Here is a 14,188-nt window from a genome sequence, read left to right as displayed (position 1 = left end):
ATATTTTTTATTTTTAATCCCAGGCCCCGTCATCGCAGGAGGCCTTTTTCCAAGCCTTCATTGTGAATAAGAATTTCTGACTTTCCTATTTAAATACAGGTTAACTATTATTATTTGTCTTTTATAAAAAAAATACTGCCTGTGTATGCTATAGTGTGCGTGATGCTGGAGCCTAGTGTGTAAATCAAAATCCCCTCATTGATCCTTCATAATGGCACAGACGAGGAATTGATTCCAAAAATGTCACGTGATATTTCCAGAACGAGAGTATTTGTCAAAGACTCCAAAAACTCGATGCCTCTCTGTTTACAAGTGAAATATTTCGTTGTAAGCCAGTTGTTACCCAGTAGCCCCATACATGGCGATGGAACGGGCGATGAGGGAATAGAACTGCTGTTGGGATAGTGTGAAACATTGCGGAAGTATTTTTTATAGGGAACAACGCTCTCACTTCCTGTACAGTTGGTTTTTTAGGACTCTACTAAACACAAAACATCGCTGTTGGCTACTGAGGTGTGTGTTGCCATTTAGCACAGATTGGTTACATTGTTTCGCTTGAATCGTGGATTTAAGGACGCGATCTGATTCGAACTGGAATCTTCTCACCGGAAAGAAGAAGAAGTGAAAGTTTGTAGCTGTGAGCGGTTTTGCTGAGCTGGTTCGAGTTGACATGCACATGGTGTGTGGGATGTCGCTGTATCGTCATTAGAACGACTACAAAGAGAAAAGGGGAACTCATCACAGTAGTGTATTATCGCCAGACTAAAACACGTCACACACACCCAGTTGAGGCTTGCTACTCTACTGAGCACTTCAGGATGGAACGACTTCGAAAACTTTGTATATCTTTGGCTTTGATCCTGCCTTGTTTACAATGGACAACTTGTTTCAATCTGGACATTGACAAGCCTTATGTATTCTCTGGACCTGAAGGAAGTTATTTTGGATTTTCAGTCGATTTCTTCCAGCCAGATGCCAAGCAGTAAGACTGACTTCTATATACTAATGTTTGGGATGTCAGTTTTTTTTAGAACTAACTATTTTCCACTTGTATTTAGTTAATTGAATGACGTAGCATAATTCTATTCGAAATACAGTACATCGTTTTGTATATATGTTCTATATAGTATGTATGTGGACACCAGTTCAAATGAGTGGTTTAGGGTATCTCAGGCACACCGGTTGCTGACAGGTGTATTGTAATAACGATTGGTGCTAAATCCGGAGAGATTTTGGACAATGTTAAAAAACAACAAAGCCCGTTGGTTACTAAATCCGACTAGCCGCGAGAAGGACAACGTCAAAACGGTTGGCTGGGAATTCCTCATCTGCTATATACTTATAACTGATTGGTCTGGTTCTGTCCTCTATAGTGCTGTCCTGTTACATGATGTTGAGGCCCATCACTGTACTCTTGATAGTAACCAACACACACATACAGACAGACACATCTGTTTCCATTTGAGGATGTTTATATAATTTTGTGGGGGGTAAATCTGAAGCACTTGGAATCATACTGTTGTGGTTATTTCAATTCACGCACGACATTCAGACATTTAGTATCGGCTATAAAAAGTAGTCAAAAAAACGTGCAGTCTTCCCTTCCTTTTATTGGATTGGATTGGGTCCACATGCACATTTCCAAGAACTTTGATTTGGTTGGGAATGACAGGGCTATGATTGGTGAGGGATAACTTAGTTTGGCTGCTCAGGCTACCTAACGGGACTTAAGGGGAAACTGAAGGGCCTGTGAAAGAAATAGATGGAGAGGAGCAGGGGACAGACTTTTTGCATGCATACAATCGAGCACATAGCCATGCAATCTCCATAGACAAACATTGGCAGTAGAATGGCCCTTACTGAAGATCTCAGTGACTTTCAATGTGGCACCGTCATAGGATGTCACCTTTCCAACAAGTCAGTTCGTAAAATTTCTGCCCAGCTATATTTGTCCCAGTCAACTGTAAGTGCGAAGTGGAAATGTATAGGAGCAAAAATGGCTCAGCCACAAAGTGGTAGGCCACACAACGTCACAGAACGGGGCCAGCCGAGTGCCCGTAGCACGCTAAAGATTCCTCGGATGCAGCAATCACTACCGAGTTCCAAACTGCCTCTGGAAGCAACGTTGGCATAACAACAGATCGTCCGGAGCTTCATGAAATGGGGTTCTATGGCCGAGCAGCCGCACACAATCCTAACATCACCATGCGTAATGCCAAGCGTCGGCTGGAGTGGTGTAAAGCCATTGGACTCTGAAACAGTGGAAGTGTTCTCTGGAGCCCCACAAACAAATCTGGATTTGTCGGATGACAGGAGAATGCTACCTGCCCGACTGCATATTGGCTACTGTAAAGTTTGGTGTAGGAGGAATAATGGTCTAAGGTTGTTTTTCATGTTTCGGGCCCCTTAGTTCAAATGAAGGTAAATCGTACTGCTAACGATGACATTCTAGACGATTCTGTGCCTCCAAATTTGTGTCACCAGTTTGGCTCTTCCTTGTTTCAGCATGACAATGCCGCTGTGCACAAAGCCAGGTACATACAGAAATCTGTGCCTGCTCAGAGCCCTGACCTCAACCCCATCAAACAAATTGGGGATGAATTGAAATGCCGACTATGAGCCAAGCCTAATCGCCCAACATCTAGTGCCTGACCTTACTAATGCTCTTGTGGCTAAATGTAAGCAATTCCCCGCAGCAATGTTCCAACATCTAGTGGAAAGCCTTCCCAGAAGAGAGGAGGCTGTTATAGCAGCAATGTTCCAACATCTAGTGGAAAGCCTTCCCAGAAGAGTGGAGGCTGTTATAGCAGCAATGTTCCAACATCTAGTGGAAAGCCTTCCCAGAAGAGTGGAGGCTGTTATAGCAGCAATGTTCCAACATCTAGTGGAAAGCCTTCCCAGAAGAGAGGAGGCTGTTATAGCAGCAATGTTCCAACATCTAGTGGGAAGCCTTCCCAGAAGAGAGGAGGCTGTTATAGCAGCAATGTTCCATCATCTAGTGGAAAGCCTTCCCAGAAGAGTGGAGGCTGTTATAGCAGCAATGTTCCAACATCTAGTGGAAAGCCTTCCCAGAAGAGTGGAGGCTGTTATAGCAGCAATGTTCCAACATCTAGTGGGAAGCCTTCCCAGAAGAGAGGAGGCTGTTATAGCAGCAATGTTCCATCATCTAGTGGAAAGCCTTCCCAGAAGAGTGGAGGCTGTTATAGCAGCAATGTTCCAACATCTAGTGGAAAGCCTTCCCAGAAGAGAGGAGGCTGTTATAGCAGCAATGTTCCAGCATCTAGTGGAAAGCCTTCCCAGAAGAGAGGAGGCTGTTATAGCAGCAATGTTCCAACATCTAGTGGAAAGCCTTCCCAGAAGAGTGGAGGCTGTTATAGCAGCAATGTTCCAACATCTAGTGGAAAGCCTTCCCAGAAGAGAGGAGGCTGTTATAGCAGCAATGTTCCAACATCTAGTGGAAAGCCTTCCCAGAAGAGTGGAGGCTGTTATAGCAGCAATGTTCCAACATCTAGTGGAAAGCCTTCCCAGAAGAGTGGAGAATGTTATAGCAGCAATGTTCCAACATCTAGTGGGAAGCCTTCCCAGAAGAGTGGAGGCTGTTATAGCAGCAATGTTCCAACATCTAGTGGAAAGCCTTCCCAGAAGAGTGGAGGCTGTTATTACAGCAATGTTCCAACATCTAGTGGAAAGCCTTCCCAGCAGAGCTGTTATAAGCAGCAAAGGGGGGACCAACTCCATGTTAATGCCCATGATTTTTTTGGAATGAGATGTTCGACAAGTAGGTGTCCACATACTTTTGGTCATGTAGACTATTCATCATGTGACAGTCTTGTTGTGAACCTAGTAGGCTACAGTAGACGAGGAAGTCAGGTGGTGCATGTTTTCTTGTATTTACACGAAACCCATTTCTCTTCTTCAGGTCAAACATTCTTATAGGAGCTCCCAAAGCCAACACCTCCTCAGCTTCTACAGTGGTGGAGCGAGGGGCAGTCTATACCTGCCCATGGCAGAAGAGTAGTGACTGTACCCAAGTACAGTTTGACAATACTGGTGAGTACAGAAGGTCTGTTACTTTAGTATCCCGTTCATCGATTTCTGACATGGTCTGGTATCTATATCTGAGTTGTATCAAACTGGGAGGGAACACTATGAATTGATATCCAAAGTGAAGATCAATAGACTCAGTCAAGGGTCATATCCATCAATGTGGGATTCGGACATATCATCAAATCTATGTCAGTCAGATATGTGTTCCATATGAGTTCAGTAAAAGCACAGGCAAATGTTCTCTCATGTTAGGACTCATCCAGGAATGTGCCTATATTGGAGATGTGCCGACATGCTCAATGTTAAGTTTGAGCGAGACAGAGAGACAGAGACAGAGAGACATAGGGGGGAGCGGTCATAGACAGAAAGAGTCCCATCACCTTTAAAGGACTGTCTGCTCTGCAGAATAACAGGGGGCATTAGTCATTTCCCTAGTTGAATCATCCATAACAGACAGATATATGTGGCAAGGCGTTTAGTAATATCTACACTATGGCACTTCCCTGCATTTTATGAGTTTGACCCAGCACAAACTAATAAAAACACACAATGCAAAACCAAGCCCCATCAATGACAATCGCTCATTCAGACAGCCACTATAATGAAGCTATTTTGGGGGACATAAGGCTATTTTGCATTTATTCTGTCCCAGATATCATTGACATTCTGTGTCTGTAGGAGCGCAGAGGTAGGCAGCCCAAAGTTAGACTAAGGGCTCGTTCAAAATGGCACCCTATTCCCTATATAGTGCATCAAAGGGCTTTGGTCAAAATAAGTGCACTATGTAGGGAATAGGGTGCCATTTTTGGATGCACAGTAAGGTGGTACAATGAGCCAAAGATCATCTCTGGAACCCAACCACAACCATGTGAATGACCTCCCTCCCCATCCAAGCCAATTACCCATCTCTTTCTGGGCTCCAAGTCCCCATCCAAACCAATGACCTCCCTCTCTCTCTGGGCTCCAAGTCCCCATCCAAACCAATGACCTCCCTCTCTCTCTGGGCTCCAAGTCCCCATCCAAACCAATGACCTCCCTCTCTCTCTGTGCTCCAAGTCCCCATCCAAACCAATGACCTCCCTCTCTCTCTGGGCTCCAAGTCCCCATCCAAACCAATGACCTCCCTCTCTCTCTGGGCTCCAAGTCCCCATCCAAACCAATGACCTCCCTCTCTCTCTGGGCTCCAAGTCCCCATCCAAACCAATGACCTCCCTCTCTCTCTGGGCACCAAGTCCCCATCCAAACCAATGACCTCCCTCTCTCTCTGGGCTCCAAGTCCCCATCCAAACCAATGACCTCCCTCTCTCTCTGGGCTCCAATTCCCCATCCAAAACAATGACCTCCCTCTGTCTCTGGGCTCCAAGTCCCCATCCAAACCAATGACCTCCCTCTCTCTCTGTGCTCCAAGTCCCCATCCAAACCAATGACCTCTATCTCTCTCTGGGCACCAAGTCCCCATCCAAACCAATGACCTCCCTCTCTCTCTGGGCTCCAAGTCCCCATCCAAACCAATGACCTCCCTCTCTCTCTGGGCTCCAAGTCCCCATCCAAAACAATGACCTCCCTCTGTCTCTGGGCTCCAAGTCCCCATCCAAACCAATGACCTCCCTCTCTCTCTGGGCTCCAAGTCCCCATCCAAACCAATGACCTCCCTCTGTCTCTGGGCTCCAAGTCCCCATCCAAACCAATGACCTCCCTCTCTCTCTGGGCTCCAAGTCCCCATCCAAACCAATGACCCATCTCTTTCTGGGCTCCAAGTCCCCATCCAAACCAATGACCTCCCTCTCTCTCTGGGCTCCAAGTCCCCATCCAAACCAATGACCTCCCTCTCTCTCTGGGCTCCAAGTCCCCATCCAAACCAATGACCTCTATCTCTCTCTGGGCTCCAAGTCCCCATCCAAACCAATGACCTCCCTCTCTCTCTGGACTCCAAGTCCTCATCCAAACCAATGGCCTCCCTCTACCTCCTGTACTATTTATACTTTTCTCTATCAATACAAGTTAATTTGGTTAATCAATAAGAAGTTACATTGGTTTGTTTATTGTGATTAATAGGCAACTGCAGAACAACATATTTTTCCTCATATAGACTGACAACAGACTAATTGAGTTCCAGGAGCCAAATGAGTATTAAAATCTGACCCACACTAGTCTGTTGGGGGAGTCTGTACCACACTAGACTGTTGGGGGAGTCTGTACCACACTAGACATTTGGGGGAGTCTGTACCACACTAGACTGTTGGGGGAGTCTGACCCACACTAGACTGTTGGGGGAGTCTGTACCACACTAGTCTGTTGGGGGAGTCTGTACCACACTAGACTGTTGGGGGAGTCTGTACCACACTAGACTGTTGGGGGAGTCTGTACCACACTAGTCTGTTGGGGGAGTCTGTACCACACTAGACTGTTGGGGAGTCTGTACCACACTAGACTGTTGGGGGAGTCTGACCCACACTAGACTGTTGGGGGAGTCTGTACCACACTAGACTGTTGGGGGAGTCTGTACCACACTAGACTGTTGGGGGAGTCTGAACCACACTAGACTGTGGGGGGAGTCTGTACCACACTAGACTGTTGGGGATTCTGTACCACACTAGTCTGAACCACACTAGTCTGAACCACACTAGTCTGAACCACACTAGTCTGTACCACACTAGTCTGTACCACACTAGTCTGAACCACACTAGTCTGTTGGGGGAGTCTGTACCACACTAGACTGTTGGGGGAGTCTGTACCACACTAGACTGTTGGGGGAATCTGTACCACACTAGTCTGAACCACACTAGTCTGAACCACACTAGTCTGTACCACACTAGTCTGTTGGGGGAGTCTGTACCACACTAGTCTGTTGGGGGAGTCTGTACCACACTAGTCTGAACCACACTAGACTGTGGGGGAGTCTGAACCACACTAGACTGTTGGGGGAGTCTGTACCACACTAGTCTGTTGGGGGAGTCTGTACCACACTAGACTGTTGGGGGAGTCTGACCCACACTAGTCTGTTGGGGGAGTCTGTACCACACTAGTCTGTTGGGGGAGTCTGAACCACACTAGACTGTGGGGGAGTCTGTACCACACTAGTCTGTTGGGGGAGTCTGTACCACACTAGTCTGTTGGGGGAGTCTGAACCACACTAGACTGTGGGGGAGTCTGTACCACACTAGTCTGTTGGGGGAGTCTGTACCACACTAGACTGTTGGGGGAGTCTGAACCACACTAGTCTGAACCACACTAGTCTGTTGGGGGAGTCTGAACCACACTAGTCTGAACCACACTAGTCTGTTGGGGGAGTCTGTACCACACTAGTCTGTTGGGGAGTCTGAACCACACTAGTCTGAACCACACTAGTCTGAACCACACTAGTCTGTACCACACTAGTCTGAACCACACTAGTCTGAACCACACTAGTCTGAGCCACACTAGTCTGAACCACACTAGTCTGAGCCACACTAGTCTGAGCCACACTAGTCTGAACCACACTAGTCTGTATGACCTGGAAACAGGTTCAAATATATTTCCATGTCATGTTCCCCCCCCCCCCCCCCTCTACCGTTGCTGCCATTTCTGGTGGTTTGCCAGTCAGTGCCTTAGTGACCTGGCCTCGTAATTATACGGTATGTGACGACATGGCCACAATGGGTGCCTTGTGATGGCAGATCTGTTTCTGCAGACTGTGAGGGCAGGCTGACTCAGTCAGTGGTCTAGCTGAGTGTTTCTGCAGACTGAGGGGAGGCTGACTCAGTCAGTGGTCTAGCTGAGTGTTTCTGCAGACTGAGGGAGGCTGACTCAGTCAGTGGTCTAGCTGAGTGTTTCTGCAGACTGAGGGAGGCTGACTCAGTCAGTGGTCTAGCTGAGTGTTTCTGCAGACTGTGTAGGGAGGTTGACTCAGTCAGTGGTCTAGCTGAGTGTTTCTGCAGACTGAGGGAGGCTGACTCAGTCAGTGGTCTAGCTGAGTGTTTCTGCAGACTGTGAGGGGAGGCTGACTCAGTCAGTGGTCTAGCTGAGTGTTTCTGCAGACTGAGGGAGGCTGACTCAGTCAGTGGTCTAGCTGAGTGTTTCTGCAGACTGAGGGAGGCTGACTCAGTCAGTGGTCTAGCTGAGTGTTTCTGCAGACTGAGGGAGGCTGACTCAGTCAGTGGTCTAGCTGAGTGTTTCTGCAGACTGAGGAGGCTGACTCAGTCAGTGGTCTAGCTGAGTGTTTCTGCAGACTGAGGGAGGCTGACTCAGTCAGTGGTCTAGCTGAGTGTTTCTGCAGACTGAGGAGGCTGACTCAGTCAGTGGTCTAGCTGAGTGTTTCTGCAGACTGAGGAGGCTGACTCAGTCAGTGGTCTAGCTGAGTGTTTCTGCAGACTGTGAGGGGAGGCTGACTCAGTCAGTGGTCTAGCTGAGTGTTTCTGCAGACTGAGGGAGGCTGACTCAGTCAGTGGTCTAGCTGAGTGTTTCTGCAGACTGTGAGGGGAGGCTGACTCAGTCAGTGGTCTAGCTGAGTGTTTCTGCAGACTGAGGGAGGCTGACTCAGTCAGTGGTCTAGCTGAGTGTTTCTGCAGACTGTGAGGGGAGGCTGACTCAGTCAGTGGTCTAGCTGAGTGTTTCTGCAGACTGTGAGGGGAGGCTGACTCAGTCAGTGGTCTAGCTGAGTGTTTCTGCAAACTGAGGGGAGGCTGACTCAGTCAGTGGTCTAGCTGAGTGTTTCTGCAGACTGTGAGGGGAGGCTGACTCAGTCAGTGGTCTAGCTGAGTGTTTCTGCAGACTGAGGGAGGCTGACTCAGTCAGTGGTCTAGCTGAGTGTTTCTGCAGACTGAGGGGAGGCTGACTCAGTCAGTGGTCTAGCTGAGTGTTTCTGCAGACTGTGGGGAGGCTGACTCAGTCAGTGGTCTAGCTGAGTGTTTCTGCAGACTGAGGGAGGCTGACTCAGTCAGTGGTCTAGCTGAGTGTTTCTGCAGACTGAGGGAGGCTGACTCAGTCAGTGGTCTAGCTGAGTGTTTCTGCAGACTGAGGGGAGGCTGACTCAGTCAGTGGTCTAGCTGAGTGTTTCTGCAGACTGTGAGGGCAGGCTGACTCAGTCAGTGGTCTAGCTGAGTGTTTCTGCAGACTGTGAGGGGAGGCTGACTCAGTCAGTGGTCTAGCTGAGTGTTTCTGCAGACTGAGGGAGGCTGACTCAGTCAGTGGTCTAGCTGAGTGTTTCTGCAGACTGAGGGAGGCTGACTCAGTCACTGGTCTAGCTGAGTGTTTCTGCAGACTGTGAGGGGAGGCTGACTCAGTCAGTGGTCTAGCTGAGTGTTTCTGCAGACTGAGGGAGGCTGACTCAGTCAGTGGTCTAGCTGAGTGTTTCTGCAGACTGTGAGGGAGGCTGACTCAGTCAGTGGTCTAGCTGAGTGTTTCTGCAGACTGTGGGAGGCTGACTCAGTCAGTGGTCTAGCTGAGTGTTTCTGCAGACTGAGGGAGGCTGACTCAGTCAGTGGTCTAGCTGAGTGTTTCTGCAGACTGTGAGGGAAGCTGACTCAGTCAGTGGTCTAGCTGAGTGTTTCTGCAGACTGAGGGGAGGCTGACTCAGTCAGTGGTCTAGCTGAGTGTTTCTGCAGACTGAGGGGAGGTTGACTCAGTCAGTGGTCTAGCTGAGTGTTTCTGCAGACTGTGAGGGAAGCTGACTCAGTCAGTGGTCTAGCTGAGTGTTTCTGCAGACTGTGAGGGAAGCTGACTCAGTCAGTGGTCTAGCTGAGTGTTTCTGCAGACTGAGGGGAGGTTGACTCAGTCAGTGGTCTAGCTGAGTGTTTCTGCAGACTGAGGGAGGCTGACTCAGTCAGTGGTCTAGCTGAGTGTTTCTGCAGACTGAGGGAGGCTGACTCAGTCAGTGGTCTAGCTGAGTGTTTCTGCAGACTGAGGCAGGCTGACTCAGTCAGTGGTCTAGCTGAGTGTTTCTGCAGACTGTGAGGGAGGCTGACTCAGTCAGTGGTCTAGCTGAGTGTTTCTGCAGACTGTGAGGGAGGTTGACTCAGTCAGTGGTCTAGCTGAGTGTTTCTGCAGACTGTGAGGGAGGTTGACTCAGTCAGTGGTCTAGCTGAGTGTTTCTGCAGACTGTGAGGGAGGTTGACTCAGTCAGTGGTTTAGCTGAGTGTTTCTGCAGACTGAGGGGAGGTTGACTCAGTCAGTGGTCTAGCTGAGTGTTTCTGCAGACTGTGAGGGAGGCTGACTCAGTCAGTGGTCTAGCTGAGTGTTTCTGCAGACTGAGGGAGGCTGACTCAGTCAGTGGTCTAGCTGAGTGTTTCTGCAGACTGAGGGAGGCTGACTCAGTCAGTGGTCTAGCTGAGTGTTTCTGCAAACTGAGGGGAGGCTGACTCAGTCAGTGGTCTAGCTGAGTGTTTCTGCAGACTGAGGGAGGCTGACTCAGTCAGTGGTCTAGCTGAGTGTTTCTGCAGACTGAGGGGAGGTTGACTCAGTCAGTGGTCTAGCTGAGTGTTTCTGCAGACTGAGGGGAGGCTGACTCAGTCAGTGGTTTAGCTGAGTGTTTCTGCAGACTGAGGGGAGGTTGACTCAGTCAGTGGTCTAGCTGAGTGTTTCTGCAGACTGTGAGGGAAGCTGACTCAGTCAGTGGTCTAGCTGAGTGTTTCTGCAGACTGAGGGAGGCTGACTCAGTCAGTGGTCTAGCTGAGTGTTTCTGCAGACTGTGAGGGCAGGCTGACTCAGTCAGTGGTCTAGCTGAGTGTTTCTGCAGACTGAGGGAGGCTGACTCAGTCAGTGGTCTAGCTGAGTGTTTCTGCAGACTGAGGAGGCTGACTCAGTCAGTGGTCTAGCTGAGTGTTTCTGCAGACTGAGGAGGCTGACTCAGTCAGTGGTCTAGCTGAGTGTTTCTGCAGACTGAGGAGGCTGACTCAGTCAGTGGTCTAGCTGAGTGTTTCTGCAGACTGAGGCAGGCTGACTCAGTCAGTGGTCTAGCTGAGTGTTTCTGCAGACTGTGAGGGAGGCTGACTCAGTCAGTGGTCTAGCTGAGTGTTTCTGCAGACTGAGGAGGCTGACTCAGTCAGTGGTCTAGCTGAGTGTTTCTGCAGACTGAGGGGAGGTTGACTCAGTCAGTGGTCTAGCTGAGTGTTTCTGCAGACTGAGGGAGGCTGACTCAGTCAGTGGTCTAGCTGAGTGTTTCTGCAGACTGAGGGAGGCTGACTCAGTCAGTGGTCTAGCTGAGTGTTTCTGCAGACTGAGGAGGCTGACTCAGTCAGTGGTCTAGCTGAGTGTTTCTGCAGACTGAGGGGAGGCTGACTCAGTCAGTGGTCTAGCTGAGTGTTTCTGCAGACTGTGAGGGAAGCTGACTCAGTCAGTGGTCTAGCTGAGTGTTTCTGCAGACTGTGAGGAGGCTGACTCAGTCAGTGGTCTAGCTGAGTGTTTCTGCAGACTGAGGGAGGCTGACTCAGTCAGTGGTCTAGCTGAGTGTTTCTGCAGACTGTGAGGGAGGCTGACTCAGTCAGTGGTCTAGCTGAGTGTTTCTGCAGACTGTGAGGGAGGCTGACTCAGTCAGTGGTCTAGCTGAGTGTTTCTGCAGACTGAGGGAGGCTGACTCAGTCAGTGGTCTAGCTGAGTGTTTCTGCAGACTGAGGGGAGGCTGACTCAGTCAGTGGTCTAGCTGAGTGTTTCTGCAGACTGAGGAGGCTGACTCAGTCAGTGGTCTAGCTGAGTGTTTCTGCAGACTGAGGGGAGGTTGACTCAGTCAGTGGTCTAGCTGAGTGTTTCTGCAGACTGAGGGAGGCTGACTCAGTCAGTGGTCTAGCTGAGTGTTTCTGCAGACTGAGGAGGCTGACTCAGTCAGTGGTCTAGCTGAGTGTTTCTGCAGACTGAGGGGAGGCTGACTCAGTCAGTGGTCTAGCTGAGTGTTTCTGCAGACTGAGGCAGGCTGACTCAGTCAGTGGTCTAGCTGAGTGTTTCTGCAGACTGTGAGGGGAGGCTGACTCAGTCAGTGGTCTAGCTGAGTGTTTCTGCAGACTGAGGGAGGCTGACTCAGTCAGTGGTCTAGCTGAGTGTTTCTGCAGACTGAGGGGAGGTTGACTCAGTCAGTGGTCTAGCTGAGTGTTTCTGCAGACTGAGGAGGCTGACTCAGTCAGTGGTCTAGCTGAGTGTTTCTGCAGACTGAGGAGGCTGACTCAGTCAGTGGTCTAGCTGAGTGTTTCTGCAGACTGAGGGAGGCTGACTCAGTCAGTGGTCTAGCTGAGTGTTTCTGCAGACTGAGGGAGGCTGACTCAGTCAGTGGTCTAGCTGAGTGTTTCTGCAGACTGTGAGGGAAGCTGACTCAGTCAGTGGTCTAGCTGAGTGTTTCTGCAGACTGTGAGGGAGGCTGACTCAGTCAGTGGTCTAGCTGAGTGTTTCTGCAGACTGAGGGAGGCTGACTCAGTCAGTGGTCTAGCTGAGTGTTTCTGCAGACTGAGGGAGGCTGACTCAGTCAGTGGTCTAGCTGAGTGTTTCTGCAGACTGAGGAGGCTGACTCAGTCAGTGGTCTAGCTGAGTGTTTCTGCAGACTGTGAGGGAGGCTGACTCAGTCAGTGGTCTAGCTGAGTGTTTCTGCAGACTGTGAGGGAGGCTGACTCAGTCAGTGGTCTAGCTGAGTGTTTCTGCAGACTGAGGGGAGGCTGACTCAGTCAGTGGTCTAGCTGAGTGTTTCTGCAGACTGAGGGGAGGCTGACTCAGTCAGTGGTCTAGCTGAGTGTTTCTGCAGACTGTGAGGGAGGCTGACTCAGTCAGTGGTCTAGCTGAGTGTTTCTGCAGACTGTGAGGGAGGCTGACTCAGTCAGTGGTCTAGCTGAGTGTTTCTGCAGACTGAGGGAGGCTGACTCAGTCAGTGGTCTAGCTGAGTGTTTCTGCAGACTGAGGAGGCTGACTCAGTCAGTGGTCTAGCTGAGTGTTTCTGCAGACTGAGGGGAGGCTGACTCAGTCAGTGGTCTAGCTGAGTGTTTCTGCAGACTGTGAGGGAGGCTGACTCAGTCAGTGGTCTAGCTGAGTGTTTCTGCAGACTGAGGGAGGCTGACTCAGTCAGTGGTCTAGCTGAGTGTTTCTGCAGACTGAGGGAGGCTGACTCAGTCAGTGGTCTAGCTGAGTGTTTCTGCAAACTGAGGGGAGGCTGACTCAGTCAGTGGTCTAGCTGAGTGTTTCTGCAGACTGAGGGGAGGCTGACTCAGTCAGTGGTCTAGCTGAGTGTTTCTGCAGACTGAGGGGAGGTTGACTCAGTCAGTGGTTTAGCTGAGTGTTTCTGCAGACTGAGGGAGGCTGACTCAGTCAGTGGTCTAGCTGAGTGTTTCTGCAGACTGTGAGGGGAGGCTGACTCAGTCAGTGGTCTAGATTAGCGTTTTTGTCCGGGCAGCCTAGGGCCAGGGGGGAAATTACTGTAATTAGTTAGTGTGTGCTCAGGGGGGTTTTCTCCCACATGGCCTTTACCGAACTAGCTGTCTTACCACGTGGTCTGGAAGTCTTCTTCTGGCTCTCTGTTATTTCTTGAACTGTCCCAGTCAGTCCTTGTTTACCCAGCTCTGTCAGTCTACTCATGGTGGACAGGCTAACCTTAAAAAAAACAGAACAAGGAAAGTCTAAACATATTGAGAGCAGTCTCTAATTGCAGCAGCATACCCACCCTTCATCGTCAGCAGCACACACCCTGCATCTCACTGCTGTCTTGCCTCTGAAGCTAAGCAGGGTTGGTCCCTGGATGAGAGACCAGATTCTGCTGGAAGTGGTGTTGGAGGGACAATAGGAGGCACTCTTGCCTCTGATCTAAAAAAAATATCCCAATACCCCAGGGCGGGAATTGGGGACATTGCCCTGTGTAGGGTGCTATCTTTTGGATGGGATGTTAAATGGGTGTCCTGACTCTCTGAGGTCACTAAAGATCCCATGGAACATATCGTAAGAGTAGGGGTGTTAACCCTGGTGTCCTGGCTAAATTGCCAATCTGTCCCTCATACCATCACGGTCACCAAATAATCCCCAGTTTAAAATTGGCTCATTCATCCCCTCCTCCTCTCCCCTGTAACTATTCCCCAGGTTGTTGCTGTAAATGAGAATATGTTCTCAGTCAACTTACCTGGTGAAATAAGGGTTCGATAAAATAAAATAAAAATTACTCCCAATGATTTAGACAGACTAAACTGACAGATTTACAGCAGAC

At 49.6% G+C, this 14,188-nt stretch overlaps 1 protein-coding gene across 1 annotated transcript in view; it reads left to right on the top strand.

Annotated features, from left to right (window-relative positions):
• The first annotated feature begins 372 nt into the window (after positions 1–372).
• The window catches only part of LOC135530922 (integrin alpha-V-like), a 54,407-nt gene continuing 40,591 nt past the window's right edge, over positions 373–14,188 (top strand). Inside the window, exons 1-2 of the mRNA XM_064959089.1 lie at positions 373–982; positions 3,920–4,050. Of these exons, the coding sequence (XP_064815161.1) occupies positions 819–982; positions 3,920–4,050 (295 nt within the window). The 5' untranslated portion in view covers positions 373–818. The remainder of the gene's footprint in view (positions 983–3,919; positions 4,051–14,188) is intronic.

This window comes from Oncorhynchus masou, unplaced genomic scaffold, assembly GCF_036934945.1.
Source record: "Oncorhynchus masou masou isolate Uvic2021 unplaced genomic scaffold, UVic_Omas_1.1 unplaced_scaffold_1460, whole genome shotgun sequence".
NCBI classification, from domain to species: domain Eukaryota; kingdom Metazoa; phylum Chordata; class Actinopteri; order Salmoniformes; family Salmonidae; genus Oncorhynchus; species Oncorhynchus masou.
Note: the sequence above shows the minus strand (reverse complement) of the source record. Positions and strands in the feature narration are given on the sequence as shown.